The sequence below is a fragment of the Embiotoca jacksoni genome, unplaced genomic scaffold (genome assembly GCF_022577435.1).
Source record: "Embiotoca jacksoni isolate LCO1_2020_lvr unplaced genomic scaffold, fEmbJac1.0.p SCAF_5, whole genome shotgun sequence".
Lineage (NCBI taxonomy): Eukaryota > Metazoa > Chordata > Actinopteri > Embiotocidae > Embiotoca > Embiotoca jacksoni.
This window is the reverse complement of record NW_027185403.1, coordinates 666,328-686,193: the sequence shown is the minus strand read 5'-3', so window position 1 is coordinate 686,193 and position 19,866 is coordinate 666,328. Positions and strand designations below refer to the sequence as shown.

General features: G+C 42.5%; 1 protein-coding gene across 4 annotated transcripts in view; it reads right to left on the bottom strand.

The window, feature by feature from the left end:
• fstl5 (follistatin-like 5) overlaps positions 1-11,390 on the bottom strand; it is a 170,201-nt gene extending 158,811 nt beyond the window's left edge. For 3 of the 4 annotated variants that reach the window (XM_069170944.1, XM_069170943.1, XM_069170945.1), the window contains exon 1: positions 10,733-11,390. In XM_069170944.1, the coding sequence (XP_069027045.1) occupies positions 10,733-10,755 (23 nt within the window). In that variant the 5' untranslated portion in view covers positions 10,756-11,390. The remainder of the gene's footprint in view (positions 1-10,732) is intronic. The other variant, XM_069170942.1, reaches the window with a different exon arrangement.
• Between the last annotated feature and the right edge of the window lie 8,476 nt (positions 11,391-19,866).

The following is a 19,866-nucleotide window of genomic DNA, read 5'->3' as shown; positions in this document are numbered from 1 at the left end:
TTTGAACGTAAAACTTTTAAGCCAACATGGACAAGAAATCCCAACAGCGATCAGACAAAAAAACAAAACAAAAAAGCAATATTTGTCACTCCATCTGCTGATGAAGAGCATGACATATTATCAGAAGCTCTGCAATATGCTTTGCTAACCAGTAGCTTCCTCATAAGTTGATTAATAATACTAAGTAATTAATGATACCACTGATAATACTATTATTAATACTCTAAAGGGTGTTGCGCAAAGTTGCAGCAGAGCGTTTTGGCTCCTTTCAGCTCATTCTTTTAGATTTGCGCTCCACAACTGTTTCTGTTTTGGTTCAGTGTTGCTGCAGTAATCAACGTTGTTTCCAAGAGCAGTAGCAGGCAGTAGTTTTCCCCCCAAATTCACTCTACAATACCGACTCAGCACAAAGGATGGGTTATAATTATTTTTTTTAATTTTCAAACAGTTGTTAGGTCGTGAAAACTCTTCAGTTAATGCAACTGCTGTCGTCTAATAATAGCCAAATAGTTCCCAGTGAATATCGAACATTATTTTTGCTTCAAATGCCGACTGCTCCTCCACACCAAACAGCGGACAGACACAGTTAGCAACTAGCGTGTGACCATAGATGTTTCTGTTGGAGGCGGCGGAGACCAAATCGGAGCTAAAAGGAGCGTGACCCTTGGACTTGTTCCTCTTAACTAGAAACCAAACTATAGATCAATTTGAGCGTTTCATGATATATATTTGGCAACAATTTTCCTAACCCATTCATTATCGCAACTACAATATAAGATGATAATACTTGCTTGTTATGTTGACAACTTGTTACAATATTGAAGCACAAGCACTTCAAAGACACTGGCCCGATGCATTCAAGGCCTCTCGATCAATCAAATCTCAGTCCCTGCATTTACAAGCCTCTGAGTTAACCGCCATACCGAGTTCAAAGAAGGTGCTACTTTTACCGTCGACAGCCTTCCTTTTGAACCCCCCCGTTAGGATACCACCCGCTCCGATATATCCCCGGCTCCAAATGCCAGCCAGATAACGGCAAAGTGCATCCCGGTGCCACCAGACGACAGATAAAGAACGGAGATGGGCCCTCGTGTAAAACTCGTTGGCTGCGCGTTGTGATGACATAATTCATTATCCGCCATCCATTTTATGAGGCTGTTATCTGTGTCATTCAGATATTATCCAAACGCGTAAAAAAAATAAAAAATAAAATGCGATAACACCGAGCTTTGAACTCCTGCTGGCGTATTGTGTCTCCTCTCAAAATCCCCCAAGCAACCGCGGTTACAATTTACTGACGGAGGCGACGTCACAAATGCTTCCCGGGATCGTGTTTACGAGCCTACATGTGATTAAATAATGCCCCATATGTTGCTGCGTCTGGCCCCTTTTTTTTGTTTATGCCTAAATGACTGTCAATCATCTCTTTTCTTACACCCAAAACCTCTAATTAACTTCTTCTTTTTTTTTGTGAATATACTCAGCTTTGCCACAGTTGGGGTCACACAAAACCGCTCATATTTTTTTATTTTTTTTGCACGTTTGGAATATTTAGTGTATTTGGGGAATATGTGAGCCGGCGAGGATGAAAATGGGAGGATGAGAGAAAAAGTTATTTTTCTGCCCTGGTAGCGACTGCTGAGCCCGAGAGCTAAATCATTTTCAAAAGTTAATCTGCTATAAATCCTGGCAGGCAGTCCAAATCTTTTTTTTTTTTTTTTGAAAAATCAGATGTGGAATTTCAATGATCCCTGCACTCGGGGAGCATAGCGCTTCGGCTGGGATTCGACAACGGTTGGCTAGAAACAAAAAAACACAGAGGCAGGGTTTTTCCCCGTTTTCCGAACGCCGGCGTCTCACTTAGTCGCACGCCGAATGTGGTTCACGAAGGGACTCCCCGTCGGAATCACAAGTGATGTCAGCTGTGTGAGACTGGAAGCCGCGGGAGCCGGGATTTAGAGCAGGGAAAGACATTAATAGAAGCGTGAGGGTAACCAGAGTTCAGCTGGTCAGCCACTGGAACATTTATGAGCCTCTGATGTGTTTTCGAACTTAGCAGCCCGCTTTGTTCTCAGCGTGATGTTTTGTGTTATGGCTGTAGGCTTTCAATGATCACTGAATGAGACTGACTGAGCGATCCTTCAGGCCCCTCGAACATTAACTTGTGAACGCACCAAACAGGAGGCGTAAATTGCTTTTCTTTTGCCAAGACACAAATATTTACAACTGGAGAGAAAAGGAAAATGCATGCGAAATACACCATTTTGCCTGTCACTCATGCCCTGTGTAAAAAAAAAACCCAAAAAACCACTGGATATATGACATTGCATTTCTGCAAAGACAGAACTTTCAGTCTTTTTTTACCCGCATCAGCATTTTGGCCGCCTGCCCTCGTGTTTGTCTGCTGCTAGCGGTCGCTTCGTATTCATTGCGCGGACATGAGAGTGGTATCGATCTTCTCAAGTCTTGGCAAAAAGCAAAACTATTTCCTCGAATGTCAAACGATTCCTTTGAAGTGGTCCTGAAGATGAAAACTTGAACATCTCCGACTTAATCACAACTGTATCCGCTGAGGAAGAAAAATGTCCGACACGAGCGAAAGACCCGAAAGAAGCTACTCAATGGACTTTGTAGGGAGATAGCTTTGTCAATAAGTAATGTTTTTTTCATTGGTTTTAACTCAATTTGAACAAAAATCATTAAAATCAAAGAGATAGGCAATGTACTTGAAGTTTTTGAGGGTTTATTCTATTAAGAGATTAGAGTGAATACAAAAAAACAACTTAATCTAATACCAGCTTAAACTTGCAGGGAAATTTATGGGACTGTTTTCCAGGAAGCTCAAAGTTTTTCTCCGAGTATATTTCATGTCTTTTCATCCACCCGGGCAGTCATCAAAAACATGCCAGATAGCACAGTGTGTCCAGACCCGGCTGCCAGTTTGTACTGTATGAAAATTTGAACTAATTCTTCCCTCGAAGTGCGCGTCCATTATTCATCACAGCTCTGCAAAAGAAAGACAAAAAAAACACCCAGCGAGAAAATGAAGCGATTCTCTCTCTCTCTCTCTCTCTCTCTCTCTCTCTCTCTCTCTCTAGATATATATATATATATATTTATATCTCTTTTGTCATGTGCAGGATTTCTGTCGAGTTTGGTACAACATCTGCGGATTAATAGCAACCTTAACCATGCACTATCAGCTTCCAGTTGTACCCTAAAAAAAAACACAATTATTAACAATTAAGTGCACGAGCGAGCACCACTAAATATTTCCATGGGTCGTTTTTTTTTTTAACAGGACCTTTATGTGCAGGGACTCGGGAGTGGGCCAATAAGTTGCGTGTGACAAAGGTTTGACAGGGACTCGGACATTATATAGTCCACATTACAATCATTTATGATCGGCGGAGTCTCTCCATACGAGGCAGAGGCAGGAAGGACCTTGACTTTTCCTTTTTTTTATGGCGTTTAATTTATAGACCCATTTCAAATGTCAGGAAGTACAGGCTGTCGCTACAACACTGCAGGAGAAGAGGCCTGGCAGTCAGAGGCGCACGCACACACTCTCCGATTGTTAACAATCATTACATAATCAGACCGATCTGATCTACCGTATACGGCGCCCGGAACAGTGCCGTCACACTTGGCCACGACGGCGGCGGCGAACTGCGACCTGCGGTGTCGTTAAAATGCAACGCTTGGCTACAACACCCCCCCCTCCCCCCTCCTCCTCGTCCCTTCCCCACCCCCGACACCCGCCTCTCGAACCGCCATGCACTCCCACCAAACGCCATCATTATCCGAGGAACAGACTATTACGTCTCCTATCTGGCTCCGGCCAACACCACCAACACCTCGAACCCACTCAAAGATACGCCTCGAACCACACTCGCCATCAGTGTGCTCGACAGGATTAGAGGAAAAAATAAAAAGTAGCCCGATAGCCGGAGCCCGGTGGGTTGCCCCTCACCCTTTAAGGTTTGCACTACTTCTATTATGGTCTTGCCAAAGAGCCCTCTCAATATTTCACCCAGCCGCTGTTTTTTATTTTTTTATTTTTTTACCAGCAGCCATGAAAACCTTGTTCTGCCCTGCCAGACGAAATGGCTTATGACAATAACAATTTAACAATCCACTCGGAGTTCAATCAAGACGTGGAGTGGAGGAGGTCATGCTTGAGAAAATCTAGAGCTGTTTGAAAAGTCAGGAGACGGGCTGGGGGGGAGGCCCTCATACTGTTAGCTTGTATTGATCCTCGGAGCAAAAGAATAAGAAATACGATCCGGCGGAAATGTTGCCAGTTTGATTTCACTGCACACGGGAGTGGAAATTCCTGCACATCATTACAGCGAGTTAAACACATTCAAATAATCTTTCATTCAAACCGTTCTCGTCTGCTACACGTGTTTTCAAAAAAAAAAAAAAACGTTTCACAAAAAAGAAGTTTGTGGTTTTGTTTGCATCTTTTCCAAGCAGCAGTGAAGTCCTATAAAACGAGAAATGCTACGTGCACATTGTAGAGATCTGGGGAGGGGGTAGAGGGATGGGGGGGGGGGGATATGTTTTTCACATCATCAAACAAACTCCTGCTTGCCGGGAGAAAATAATGTCAGGAGGTAGCGTCTCCTAAACATGGCAAAGGAATAACATACCTCAGTGTGTGCGCGTGTCTGCTGCACAATAAAGATTCCACGCATTGAGGAGGCGAACAACAAAGACAGACGCAGAGACTCAGATGGGAGCTGGCAGCAGTTAAAGCGCAGCTCAGGGTGGGAAGACGGGGAGATGAAATAAGGGGAAAGCAACGCTACAAGTGTCAGTGCCGTGGTGGGCTCGTCTGTTGAAGGATGAAACATAAAAACAAACAATTATCGGATCAAAACATACTGAAATATTTGATGGTATTTTGGATAACTGATTTAAAAAAAAAAACATTTTTAACCACTCGAGAATCAGATGACGTCATGCATCAATGTTGTCGGTAACACTTGAAGCGGTAAGGGTAGGTGAATTATCATGAATTAATACCAGAGACTGTATATACAAAGTGTTCGTAGCTTCCGGGTCTGATAATTGAGGCGGATGCGAAGTGCCTTAAGCTGCGATACCGCCGAGTGCCACTGGAGGTCGGCTCCAAAAAGCCTCCGGCTCCATAGACTCCCATTCAACTTCTCTCATACAATTCGAAGTCAATAAAATTTCTCCACGAGTTGTCTCGGTGTTGTTAGCTAAAGTCGCTCCTTCTTATTAGTTTTCTGGCCGTCCATCTGAAAATAATCCCCGTCATTAATGAGAAAATAAACTTCAAAAAGCTGTGTTTTTGAGGGGGCGTGTCTGTTTGATTGACAGGCCTGCGGTGCAGTCAGGTTACGGCTGTTGGTAGGCGGGACGTCACTGCTGGTCGCCGCTTGATTAATACATGAATTGAGCATGACTTCATGCATTAATACCTCCTGAATGATCAGGGAAATAACATGAGTTCAAAGTCTTTCATTCACAACACATTAATTTCAGCATTAACTTGAGGTGAGAACACCGTCAATGACTATGATTTATTAAAAATTATAAATGATGAATTCTTGGACCACTTGTCAGTGTTACCACTTCAGTTGAAGGGCCACAATCAAGCTACTGCTGAGATTTTGATGACTACAGTGTTTGGTCTATGTGCTTTGATTGGCCAATTTTTGGGTCTGTTCATTTACCTGCAGGCTTCTATGAATAAGACACAAACATAATAACTCTAACATCACAACAGTTGAAAAACATTTGGTCTGACATTAATTATTCAAGCACGTTCTAGCACTTACTGCAGTTATAGATCAAATGTTCACCATTTCTCTTTAGGGGCCACAAAAATGATGAACTCATGCTGAGTTAACGATGATGTCACGATGATGTCACGATGTGCACTGCGCTGCAGCGTTTGGTTCAGCGGTCCAAAATGTTTTTGCAAAGAATTCATCATGATCATCAATCATCTGATGACGTATTCACCGTAGTTGATTAAAGTGTTGTTCACGTACGAGATCGTAAATGAAAGACTCATGTTACTTCCTGATGATTTCATGAGGTTTTAATGCAGAAATCTGTGCACGAATCCTTGATGAAGAACGTCACCATGTCTATTACGTGGAGTATGTTGTTTAGTTTTACATGTGGCTCCAAAGCTGTGTTAAAATAACCCGACGTGCTGCAGAAAAGCAGACGGTCGCCACCCGTACCGAGAGCTGCCGGTCAAACTCAAGCCTAACAGGGAAAATTCGAGAAGTAAACACCCTACAAAGAGTACTGGGACCATTAGAAAAGTGCTTCACGCTCTAAACTGCTCCAGATGAGTCACTGTGGTTGTAATGGGCAACTCTCAGGTGTGACTGCACTGTAGTGATTGTGAAGCCAGAAAGTACACATGGGCCTCTTTCAACAAAAACTCAACTCAAACAAATAGTTAGATTTTCTGGGGATTGTGCTTATTTTTCTAGGCAAGATTGAAATAAGTGTCTGTACGATAAGTATTGGGCCGACTCTTTTCAAAGTTCAAAATTACATCTGTTAAGTCCTCTAATGCTCCAAAACGCCTAAAATTTGATGGTGTCATGCAGTGTGTTAAGGGGCTATATCGTGGCCAACAACAGCTAGGTGCCATGACTTGTCAGTGGTTGCTAGGCCAACTGTGAAGATATTGTTCTGGGTACACAGACAAAATGTTGCTTGTTATATAACATTTAAAGCCAGAAATGAGATACAACCTGTTTAAAAAAAAAAAGAAAAAAAAGTGAGCTTCAGAGGTTTTGGTAAAAATACTTTGAATATTTGGACAATGGCCAGCTGTTGTCCCTCGCTTCCAGTCTTTAACTAGGCAGAACTGGAACCACACTTCACACTCAATCTGCTCATTGAACCATTGTAAGAACAAAACCCAGAGAGTAGATTTCCCCAAAGACTGAACTATTTCTTTGAGTTCGCCCAAACGACAACAGAAGATATTCTGTTACTTAGCTCCCTGGGTGTTTGTAGGTTTGTAAGCCAAGCCGATCGCTTTGATTTCCTTTGCCCTCCAAGAAATTTACTCCAACATCCAATACGAGGAAAGAACTCAAATGTGTCTTTACACAAATATTGCACTCATTACTTCAGATAAACGACACAGACAGTTTTTACTGGAACTTTTTTCTATATAACATTTAATTTATGTTTATTGTTTTGGGGTTAAGGCACACATTTCGGAAATATGTATGTCATTAGCTTGGTGCCACCCTCCATAGGGAATCGCTCGCAGTCGTTCCATCCTGCTGGACGTGGCCCTCGGGTTAATATTAATCAATCAGCATGCGCCGAAACCGTCTGCCACTCTGCCACCGCTGCAACTACCTACGGCCTTTGTCCACCAAATCGTTGGTTTTTTTTCCCCGAGTAAGGCATATTTAAAAAAAAAAAAAAAATGTTTTAATGAGCGGCAGCAGTTTGACGAGGCGTTTATTCTGCACAGAGTGCTAAACGTTCACTGTTTCTATTTTATTTTTTTCACGTTACACTTGTCACCAGCCGTCCAATCACAGTGACAGAGGGCCGGAACAAACGTGGTTATCCACCGACACGGGTCGCCGATTAGTCCGCCTTTCGGAGTGGTTTAGCAAAAACTAAAACGAGCCGAGTTACCAGATTGTATTCACAGCGAAGAAAACTGAAGCTGTGAGTGACAGTACGAGCCCGGCTCGCGTCTGCATGATACCAAGTGGAAAAAAAAATAAAAAAAATTGAAATATCATTTAGATGAAAGGACCCTTTAATATCAAAAGCAGCTTTGAAAAAGTGTTTTTTTTAATCTGCGTATGTCTCCATCTGAAAGCAACTGGAACATGTCTTTAACTATATGTAATTACAGCATGTGTTCTGTCACAGTCGGGACATCTCTGTTGGACACACAAATAGAATAGCTTTGGCGATCGAGACCTTTGGAAGAAGCCGGCGGGGTTACGTTTTTTTTTTTTTATCACCCCCCAACGTTTGCGCCGTCGTGTCCTTGTAGAAACTTCAGGTGCTCCACTGTAAGTGCAGAATATTGGTGATGGAATAAACGGTGGCAGCGCAATTTTCCCAACATATACAGCCTCTCACAGCTGTATGCTTGGAGGTTTTTACTGCTTGTCACGTCATCCAAATCTGCCCACCACCACCACCACCACCACCAGCCGCCATTACTGAGCGCCCACACCCTCACAGAGAGTGCTTTTCCTCTCAAATGTGAAACGCTTTAATCAGTTTCCCAGCTTTTTACCCCCGACCCCTTCCTTCCAGTGAAAAGCCTTATTGACTCAAAAGTCTTTGCCTCCCCGCGGTGCCTGAAAGAAAGGCATTGTAATGAGAAGCAGTGCAGCTCCATTAACATTGTACCTGCTCTGCTGGCACCTCTACCTGTTGGTAAATGGTGTAATTTGATTTAAAAAAAAAAAAAAAAAAAAAAGAATGGAGAGACTTTTTCTGGTTTTGGTGTTGAGGAAGGGAAGGGGAAATGTTTTTGAAATAATCTGTCTTCCTCGTGGGTTTGAACGTGACTGTGAACTGAGAGCATCGGTATCATTTCGGTGCAGGAAGCCTGCAGAGTCATTCTGAAAATGAGCATTGTCTTATCTCGCTCTCCACATCCCTCCGCAGCCCAGCCTCCTTATTTATTAAGACTTGCACGTTTATCAAGTAATCCCCCACTGCCCACAATGTAATATAGAACTTATATAAATGATACATTACTTGGTCCCTGGCTCGCATTCAAGTGGAGAATCAATTAGCGACTGCAGCCTTGAAAACCAGATCCACAGATCCATCTAATGCGCCACTGGAAATAGATTATATCTGGTGGTTTCAAAGAGCTCTGACAGATAAAGTGAATGCATTGAGGAAATAAAGGAGGGGATTGAAGTCGGAATCGCAGACGGCCCTACAGATGGCTGAACGCTCAAACTGCATGCTTTCCATAGCGTTCGTACTTTTCTCCACGAGAATTTTAATTACTGCTGCAATTGCTGAAGGAATGTGATTGGCATTGTTGGCGCCTTTAATGAATTACAGAAGAACATCCAAACTGTGGAGGAAGTACAATTAACACATGCGCGTTCTTTTCTTCTTGTGCCTTTTAAAAAAAAATGGTTTTATCTTTGTGACACTTACAGTAGTGCCAATGAATAAAGGTGTCACCAGAAGCACAATAACTCGACAAAGAGGAAGCCATCGTAATGGGTAATGGCTAAAAAGTCATCATAGTATTCTTATAGTTCTTGGTGGAGAAGGTATTCAGATCATTTCAGTAAAGAAAAGAAATGCCAGACAATAACAACAGTAAAAGCAGCATTGAAAATGTTACTTAAGTCAAAGAATGAAAGTATTTTTTTTTATCAACATTTAAGCAGCCATTGAAGAATAATGAGTGTCACACCGTTTTATTATCCTTAATGATGATGCATTAGTTTAATTGAGGTTTGGTTAAAAAAAAAAAAAAAAATACACCATGTTTTCCACCTTAATACCAAAGAAAAGTCACATTTAAAACTGGTACAGTATTTAGTAAATGGACATCCCATCACTGCTTTTAATACACTAAATATCATGTGTCTGCTAATATTTGTTGAGTTGTCTCCTCGTAACATGAGAGTAAATGTTCAAACTTGCTAAATCTATTGTGTCTACTGTCAATGCGTTGGCTCCTATGTTGCTGGAAACACCGATGACTCCACTGCATCCCTCTACTGAAGCCTCTAAAGGGGGGTTTGCAAGCTGTAAATCCAAATCGTATCGATAGCGATATCCTAATCTGGCTTTACGTTGGCTTTAACTCCATCTGCTGCACCGTCGCGGAGATAAATCATATTTTTTTTTTTTTTTTTTTTAAATCGAGCCTGCATGTGACTCCTCCCCTCAACAACCACCCCCCCCCCCCTAACCCCCCCACCCCCGCGCGCGCCCCCCAATACATTTTCAAACCAGCAAAACAACACAGTTTAATGGCCATCTCCGGCGCATGAGTCTGTAACATAAAGCCCAACGAGTGCAGGCGCAAAACTGAGGATGAAAAACAAAAGTATAATCCCCTCTGCTGCTAACGGTGTCACTCAAGGATTAGCGTGCCAAGGAAAGAAAAAAATAACACACTAAGTACTACGATGGATAAATTAAAAGCTCTGGGGCAACGTGGGGACCCCCCCCCCCCCCACACACACACACACACACACACACCCTCTCCAAAAAAAAACAACAACATTGATTGTGGTACAATGGGGGGACTGTTTGTGCTTCAGTGACAGAATTACAGAAACTATAATCTCAACTTCAGACGTATCCCAGATGTATGCAGGTGATTTCGAGCCTCCCGGAGTAAATTGAAATGGAAAAAAAAATCTCGAGGCAGTAGATCGGGAGATATTTTTCTGAGTGACCTGGTGGATTATTAGGAAAGAGTTGTGGCGCCTCACCGATGATGAGGGTTAAACTGGTGGTCTCAGACATAGAAAAGGGGGGGGGGATGTAGGGGTGGTGTGCGCGTCTGTGCGTGTGTGTGTGTGGGGGGGGGGGGGTCTCTCGTGGAAGCCCGGAGTGGTCGGGATATGGGGGGGAGGGGGGCGAGTTAAACAATTGGTCCAACAAAAAACACACAAACACGCACACACATACACACACACACACACACACACACACACACACACACACACACACACACACCGGGATCGTGTTCTCTTACCTGTGTGTCCAGACGTAAACCATCCAGGAGAATAATCCAAAAAACAAAGAGTTTAGAGGTGAGGCGGACTGAAGAGACACTTCTCAACAAAGTGTGATTAATGATAATCTCGGGTTTCGGTCAGATCCACGAGTGGTGTAGTGTATAATTTCCGTTGTGGAGAGAGAGAGAGAGAGAGAGAGAGAGAGAGAGAGAGAGAGAGAGAGAGATGTCCCCGGGAGAAGTTTGCACCTATAAGCAGCCAAAGGAGAGGCTGTTAATCCTGTTCCCAAAATAACATCAACGTTACAGTGAAGGCGAAGGGGGGAAAAAAAAGAGCGTGCAGGAGGAGTTTCAGCACCACGGCAGGAGTGGACAGCTCCGACGGCGCAGCGATCTCACCTCGGCCGCTCTCGGGTCTCGTGTGCGCCACCGAGGTAGGAGCCACCAAGCCCCAACCCTCACCTACTGGCTCACTCCCGACCGGATTTACATACAATCACGGGAGAGAGAGAGAGAGAGAGAGGGAGGGAGGGAGCAAGCGGAAAGGGGAGGGGGGACGAACCAATCCTAAAAAAAAATTAAAAAAAAATATCCCGTTAGTATACAGGCAAAGAAAACGAGGACAGACTGACAGAACGGGAACGTGGAGCTGTTCAGACCCGCCGTGCCAAAGCGAAACTGTCCTTGACTGAGACGGGGAAGGGAAAAAAGGGAAGCGAGAGAGGGGAGAGACACACACACACACAGAGAGAGAGAGAGAGAGAGAGAGAGAGAGAGAGAGAGTGTGTGTGTGTGTGTGTGTGTGTGTGTGTGTGTGTGTGTGTGTGTGTGTGTTGGGTTTCTTTATGGCTGCCCCGCTCACTCACTCTCTCACACACACACATGCTCTGTATGTACACACATATACTCCTGCGTACTCCAGTGATGGAGTAGTGAATAAAAAGGTGCTGTATCTTCCATTTATTCAGCCCTACATCAGCACACTGCTCCGGTGCAGCGTGACCTCCAGGTGATTTAAACGTGGGGAGAATGACCGCAATATTGTTTTAGAGGAAAATGTATTTAATGTTGTTTCTTTTCTTCTTCCTCTTTTCTTTATGATGTAATTGGTTTCTGTGTAAACAGAAAATCAGCCTGAAAAAAAAGAAAGTGTTTCTTCAATCAAAATTTTTTTTTAAATTATTATTATTTTCTGTTTTTAGCTAATGGTTGCAAGTATATTGTCTAAACTAATGCACTTGAGTGCAAGTGTAATGTACATATAGGTCTGCTTGAATTCTATTGCATTGCACTAAAATAAATTATCCACCTTATAGTTCTGACATCCTTAATTTTTTATGGATTCAAATTTTAATGACCACTTCAGTGTGACTACTGGTAAAGATCAAACTATAAAAAACAGTCTATTAAGTTGTCAAAAGCAGCTCGAACTGGATCAGGTGTGACATTAAATTGCTGCTTATACCTTAATTATACTAATAATAATTGCACATAATGAGCTCGTTTAAACTTCTTAAAGTTAATTTTGCTGATACTACTTCAGTACTTTTACTTCGTAAAGCAGTAAAGTGATCTTCATCCAGTACTGTTCATAAGGGAGGATGAAATCTTAATAAAGAAAAATTGTGTTATTGTAGTAGTTGTTGTTGTGGTAGTTGTTGTAGTAGTTGTAGCTGTTGGTGTAGTAGTAGCAGTAACAGTAGTAGTTGTTGTTTATTGTGTCACGCTCAAAGGTGTCCACCCTGCATGGATTTATAGTTGAAGACACTGCAATTGTAAACGTACTCTTGAATAAATCTAAATAATAATTCACAAAACATAATTAAAGAAGCCTAAAGGTGTTAATTATGAAGCATGGCACCTTCAAATGTGAATTAATTAGTTGCATTACCATTTTTTGCAGCATTTAAATGTCACATCTGATATAAGTGAAACAATCTTTGCACTATATATATATACTGCGAGAAACAATATTTCGATCTCTGTATATATGGTGATTGACAATAAAGTTGACTTACACAATATTCTTGAGTATTTAAAAAAACAACTATTGGGTAGTTCAATGTATAGCAATTCAGATATTTTACAGGTTTTTAATTTACAATATTAATCTTTAAAGTATAGCCGTCAGACAGTGGGATGTAAATTACTTCCCTCTGGTGAAACAGAAATTTTCATAAAATGTAAATCCTCCAGTAATGAGCATGTTAGATTTGTATTTGAGAACCGTACATTAGAAACATACAGTACAACGTTACATTAAAAACCACAAACCTCAAAAAAGTATACTCATCATGCTCCAAAAAACTTTCCTTCCTAATATACAACTATAATACATTAAAACAGAACTCATTCGAGGAGAGAAAAATTGCCTTTTACTTAAGAATGTGGCACATAAATCATCATATAATGAGCAATAGAACATAAAATAAGACGGAAGTCATACATAAATCACAGCTTCCCCTCTACAGCACGACCATTAAATCCAACCAGGACTTCTGTAGTTGAGCGAACAGTAATTGTGCACACAGAGATCTTTCACCAGAACCCTTAAAACCATCTTTTAAAAAGATCAACATCCCTGATACATTCATGTGTACCTCATTTACAGGGCATCAAAAGTTATATTTGTCCCGTATGTAAATGCAGTTATTTATGCATTTAATCATAACTTATTCATGTGTGTATTTCTGTGCAGCTTATTGTTTACCCTACTTTCTATTTATCTCAAATGTCTCTTTTTCCATTTACACTTCAAGACGTAACCTTCTTACATTATGCGCCATACTACGGGCGGTACTTGGCGTATTATAATTCTGTTTACCACCACTATTTATATATTTACTTTCATTGTTTGGCGTGTTGAGGTCTACTTTTCCCACCGCTCATTCTGTCACGTTATATTTACAGTATTTCCTTGCAAAATAATGGTTGCAAGTAATAGTTAATGCCATTTTTACACATACATACTGTTTGTTTATTTAAACATCTGGTGCCCGCTCGGGTCTTTTCGCACACAAAAGAAGCGATGCACATCCCCCCCCCTCGTAGCAGTGGGAAACAGACAGAAGGAACTGTGCGGCATTCGAGCATTAGTCACGATGACTGGACAGACAAAGGAAGAAACAGCACCAAACACAAACCTTGGCTGCGTCTCAAACCGGTCTGTAGTTCAGCACATTACATACTTCCCAGGGAATTACACATTTTCTGGTTTGTCCCAGTGCAAAATCTGTTCCAATGCAAGATGAGTTTAGCGCTGTAAAAATAAACAAAAAAAACGGAATATTTCTTTTTGGAATCACAACATTTCTAGTTCACTGGACTTTGTTTTTAGAAGCAAAGTAGGGAAGACGGCTGGAGTTAATTAACATGCGGTCGTTCCAGCATTTTAATCAGTCTGTAAAGCTGAAACTCTCAGTTTTAAACCATGTTTATGAAAGAGGAGATATGTTGTCTGGATTATGTCTGCAACACATTGGCAGGAACGGACGGGACTCGAATGAACGACTCTAAAATGGAAAAGTAAAAGCAGAGTCTTTTACTGAAAGAGCACAACATGTATAGACGAGGCTGCGGTGGCACGAAAAACAAAAAAGAGCAAAAGCAGAATCAAAACAAAAAAACAGGAAGACTAATACTGGGAGTGGCGAGGAACGACTACGGAGAAAAACATCGAGTTTGCTGTGTTCCAATAATTCCATAACTGTTTAGTACGCCAGAAAAAAGATTTAGTATGTCCCAATACGTAGTATGTGAAATGTAGGATGTCAAAAAGTATCCAGTCGTATTATGAAGGAAGGCCGTTGGTGGCGCTACCGCTCTGCCCGGTTGCAATTCGCAAGAGGAAGAAAAAGAAGAAGAAGAAAAAGAAGAGGCATTGAAAAGAAGCGTAACCTTAATCGTAGCACTCGTTCCAAATTGCATCCTTTTTCCTTTTAATTCAAATGTCGCGCTACGTCTTGCGATGCAAAGTTCAAGCGCATTTTTTTTTAGCGTATTTTCATTTTAGTAGTATGTCGAAATTGTATCCACACTGCATGCAACAAACTTTGTAAGGCCGGCTGTAGAACATATAAAAAAATAAAAAGCAAAAATATGCAATATGAAACACAGCTGTACACACTTTAGGGTGGGAAGACGCGTGGTCAGGAAGTGAAGACGTGTGAAATGAGAACGTAAAAGAAAACATGACACCGTGACAGGAGCGAGTTACGACACTGATAGTCTACTTGCGAACATCTTGAGCAGGAAGTTGTGTCGTCTTCTCTCTGCAACTGGCTGCAGTTTTTGTGGCGAGTTAATGTTTCTGATGTCTTCATGATATTGTTAAAACTGCACAAGCCATTGAGTCACCAGTGTTCGAGTACTCGGTGAATCAGTAAACTAATAATAGTGACTCCCCTCAGCACTGGAGACCGGTTTGAAACTAAGGAGATAATACTGTAAAACACAGAGAGGAGTTTACAGTTTCTGGCCTATTGATTTCAGTGACATTTGCTCACCCGGTATGAAAACAAAAGGTTTCTCCTGCTTCTTCCTCAGGTGCCAAAAACTAAACTGAAAATATATGGTGGAAAGAATAGTTAAAAGATTCACAATTGAATGTGATGCATCAGCATTTTCTTTGTAGTAAACATCCTTTGAAAAATGTCTTTTAGGGTCCCAGTGTATCATCCAACAGGCATTTCAAAATGTGGCCCCTAAACCAAAGTTAGTTCTGGGTTTAGAGGCGGAGCTTTGCATCGGCCACATTGACCATCAGCCATCTTTGAAAAGATCTTGATTATTGAAACAAATCAAAAGAAGACTCAAAATGAGACACTAAACAATCAAAATTTGACACAAAATGACAACAAAACGATGCAAAATCAAAGAGATAAGACTCAAAAAGACCTAAATAAGTTGTTTTTTTAAACCCAGAGAAGCAAACACTTATAAAGAGAAACAAACAACTACATTGAGATACCAAATCAGTAACAAAAAGATGCAAAATGACCAAGATAAGGTTAAATTATTGCAGAGTTGAGAAAACCACCACAAACCAAAAAAAACAGCACAGAGATACCACATGAATGAAATTAAATTAAAATCAGTAACAAAATGACCAAAAAGTGAGACGAAATTATCACAGAGTCACAAAACAACCCTCATAGAGACGCGATGTGACGTTCAACATCTACAAGATACACAGTTGGAGAAAAATGGCTGCAGGTGCACGGTTTATGGTCGCATTGAAAAAAAAATGAAAAAGCAACATTTACTTACCAGCTTTTTCCATAACAATCTCGTTGACTTCATATGACTTGGCCAAAGCTCCAAACTTAATGCGATTGCACTATTTCTATGATAAGTCAACTTAAACCAAAAAATGTGACCTCGTACATTATGTGAAAACCTAAGACAAACCCCTCTGTGACTGTTTTCACGAATACTTATGATATGAGTGTCATCCGATCTGCCGTCTGGTTGAAGACCTCGCAGCAGTCTCGGTTAAAGTTTGGGAAAGACAGCGGACGGGGGCGAAGGAGTCAGGAGACACCGAGCAAAGTCAAACTCAGCCGCTTTGTATTCAGCTCCACCTCCTCCCTTAGATTACTTGTGGCGACATTATCACAACGCCGCCGTCCTTCCGCCGTTTGCGCGTGGCAGAGGTCGGTCACTGTTTGCCACGAAAGGGCACTCGTCTGGAAAATGCAAAAACGCAAGTCACTCGATGCATTCGAACGATCAACCGCGCCGTTGTTTTCCGGCGAAGACGTGACTCGTCGTGACCCGAGACGGCTCGGAGGCCTGGGGCACGCTGCCTCTGCCGGCTGGCGTTGTGCGTTGTCCCACCGTCTTGGATAAAGACCATCACGTAAAGTATGTTTTGAGGTCAGAAGAAGTGATGAGTTGGAGCCAATAAGCAGGCACGTCGGTTTTGTTTACCCGCGTTCATAGCGAGACGCTCACACCGAGGCAAAGCAGTAAAAGTCGTGCGTGCTGCCCACATCGTTTGACACGTGATCTCGTGCAGAGACACCGCGATAATGAAGATTTACCGCCGCACAGGGGATGCTGCCAAAATGAAACTAAGAGGAAAACAACCTTGGACAAAACTACTTTAAACATCTGACATCTTTTCGCGTAAATCCTGAAAACGACTCGTGAAGCGCGCGTGCAGCTGCACCGCCGGGGTCGACGTCGCCCGTAATCGGACGCGACGAGCGCGGTGACGCTCGCTCGGCACATGATGCCGAACGCGCCGGGCGCTGCCTTGTGCAAGAAACGAAGTTATAGCGTGATTCATCAAGGCAAACGAGAAGGAGCTCTCCGTTGACATTCTCCCCGCGAATCCAGAGGATTATGTTGCCACATCTGTGCTTATAAACAACCCTGCGTGGATGTGTCACATGGGCGCTGCCGAGATGGCTGCAATTCATCATGCAGACAATTAACGCCCTGCATGTTAAATAAGTGAGAAGGGAGAGGAAGGATTGGACTCCACTCGTGATATGCGGCATGTGTTCAGGCAGGGAATTCACTTGGAGTGCGTGTGTGTTGAGAGTGTAATAGTTTGTGTGTATGCAGTGTGTGTGTGTGTGTGTGTGTGTGTGTGTGTGTGTGTGTGTGTGTGTTGAGAGTGATGGAAAACTCCACTTCTGCATCTGCGTGTGCAAGCGGGCTTGTTTTTTAGTTTTTTGTTGTTGTATCTACACAAAAGACCGGCAGTGAGAATAATCAGAGTGTGTGTCGGTGTGTGTCGGTGTGCGGCGGAGACTGTAATAGATTGTGACACATTGTAGAGGGGATAGGGTGTGTGTGTGTGTGTGTGTGTGTGTGTGTGTGTGTGTGTGTGTTGGGTGGGCGGGGGGGGGGGGTCGTCAGCAGCACGAGCGCGCTCACACAGATGTGATATGCGAGCGGTTTCACATCCCATTATCCGTTAAAACCGCGCTGCTTTTCGTGCACGACTCCAGATTGCGATGTCAAGTCGGCGTGCGTTCACTGGGCTCGCCGCATTACAGGACTTAAACATATGGCTCCCGCTCTCTGTTCTCCAGGCCTCCTCGGCTCCAACAGACCCGACTTCAGTTCGGATCCATCTTCCCTTTCGACCTCTGTGAATTAATGCGGCGGTTGGCGCTTAAGGAATAAACCCTGCATGCACTTCCAAGAGAGCTAAAAAAAAAAAAAGAAAAAAGAAAGAAGTAGAGGATACTTAAAGAGCGATGGTTTTAAGGTGGGATTTACAATGTTTGAAAAGCGATGCATGTTATTACAGACTAATTACAACAAGGAATGGGGAGTAAATTCTTTAAGCCAGTGATTTAAGACGGCCGGGAAAGCAGATCCTTCACTGTGTGAGGATGTTGAAGGGGAGAAAATACAGACTGAATTAGTGGTGAAATTATCAGTCAATTAACAGAATAAATCATAGAGAGAAAATTAACCAACACCAATCTCAGGAACTGATTCATTGTTTGATTCATGAATTACACACAAATGCGCACAAAAAAGAGCCTCATGCTCTTCTCACCTTCTCAAATATGAGGATTTGATAATTTTCTCTCTTTCGCATCAGTGTGCAACTCGAACAGCTTTGGGTTTGTCAGACTACACCAGCTAATTTAAACGTGTTACCTTTCACGTTGGGAAATGGTGATTAACAATTTTCAGCATTTCGTAATTTAATTCAAAGGTCATGTTTGGGCTGACATTAGCACCTCATCAAAAGAAGTGCAGCCTCCTCGTCCATTTGGAGGAGACCTCGACTTTGTCGAAGTGGGAGTCCAAACTAAAAAGTTTTGGCTTCGTACAGTAAAGCGTAATCCGTGTTTCTACTTTGAAAATCTCTGTACTATAAACGCTGGTCTTCTGAAGAAACCCTTAAAGTCACGGATGGGTCGAATCGAGCCGGCCTGAGCGGATCATGTTTTTCATGTTTTTTTTTTTTTACTGACTCCTGCAACACGTACACCAAGAAGAGCTCTTTGCATTTTTTTGTAAATCCACATATTCAGTTTGAGTATGCTAAACCAGTTGCTTCCCAAACATATACTATCAGTGGTATGCAAGCGCCTCGCTGTAAGGCTGAAAAATTGCACTCCAGCTGGCCCAAATCCAACCAGAATTACCACCTCGCGGTTGTAAGCCTCCATCAACACATCAACTTGCAGTTTACATCCGTATCGGTCCGGATTCATACAATTTATGTGGTGAAGACTTTGAAAGGAATCCGCACGCGTGTTCACACGCTAGTGCCAATGAAGCGGCTTGACAGTAAACGACGCTTCAAATATGGATGTGGCAGCAAAGAAGCTATCAATTGTAAAATGTAGATACTTCGCTCACAGCGCAGACGATCCAAACAATCGGCACCATTTCAAGGCGGACGCTCAAGATTGGTGTCACCGAACCCGTGTTGGATCAAACATGAAACGTGGTCACAGTTTCCCCCTTCTGTTCCTGAGTTACGGTGTTTAATAATGGAAATGAAACAGAACATTTTGATGTCACGGTGGTGTTGACCTTTGACCTTTTCCGATATCAAACGGCATCACTTCCCCACTTTGTCCTATTTAGATATTTGCGTGAAATGGTGTCGTTATTGGCGAGTGAATTCTGGAGTTATGGCCACCAGTGTGTTTGGTGTGGTAACGCATGACCTTTGACCTTTGGCCAGAGAAATCGAATCGGTTCATCCCGGAGTCAAAGTGAGCGTTTGTGCCGAGCTTTGAGAAATTCCCTCCACGTGTCCCATGTTGTATTTGTGTAATCTCGCATGCTGAGGCATAAAAAGCAGCCATTTCATTTCATTTGATTACAAACAACAGGTATCATATTCACACGTCACATCATCATGATGTGGAAATGAGTTGTTGATCATTGGAAAATAGAGTTTTCCTGTGTTTATCCACCTTAATGTGCCATCCAGTGTAGCATAACGATAACGCTGGCTTGACGCCGTCGGACTCGGACTCCTCATCCGTTGATTTTAGCGAGTGGGTGGGATTTAAAATAACAACTGGCAATAAAAGTCCCAAAAAAAACAGTGAAGAGGCGAGCGACCACGCTGGACCTGACAAGTCAGATGAGAGAGAGAGAGAGAGACTCAGAGAGCTGCAGGCTGCTAACAGCAAAATTTTAAGTGATTAGTGTTGGTGCTA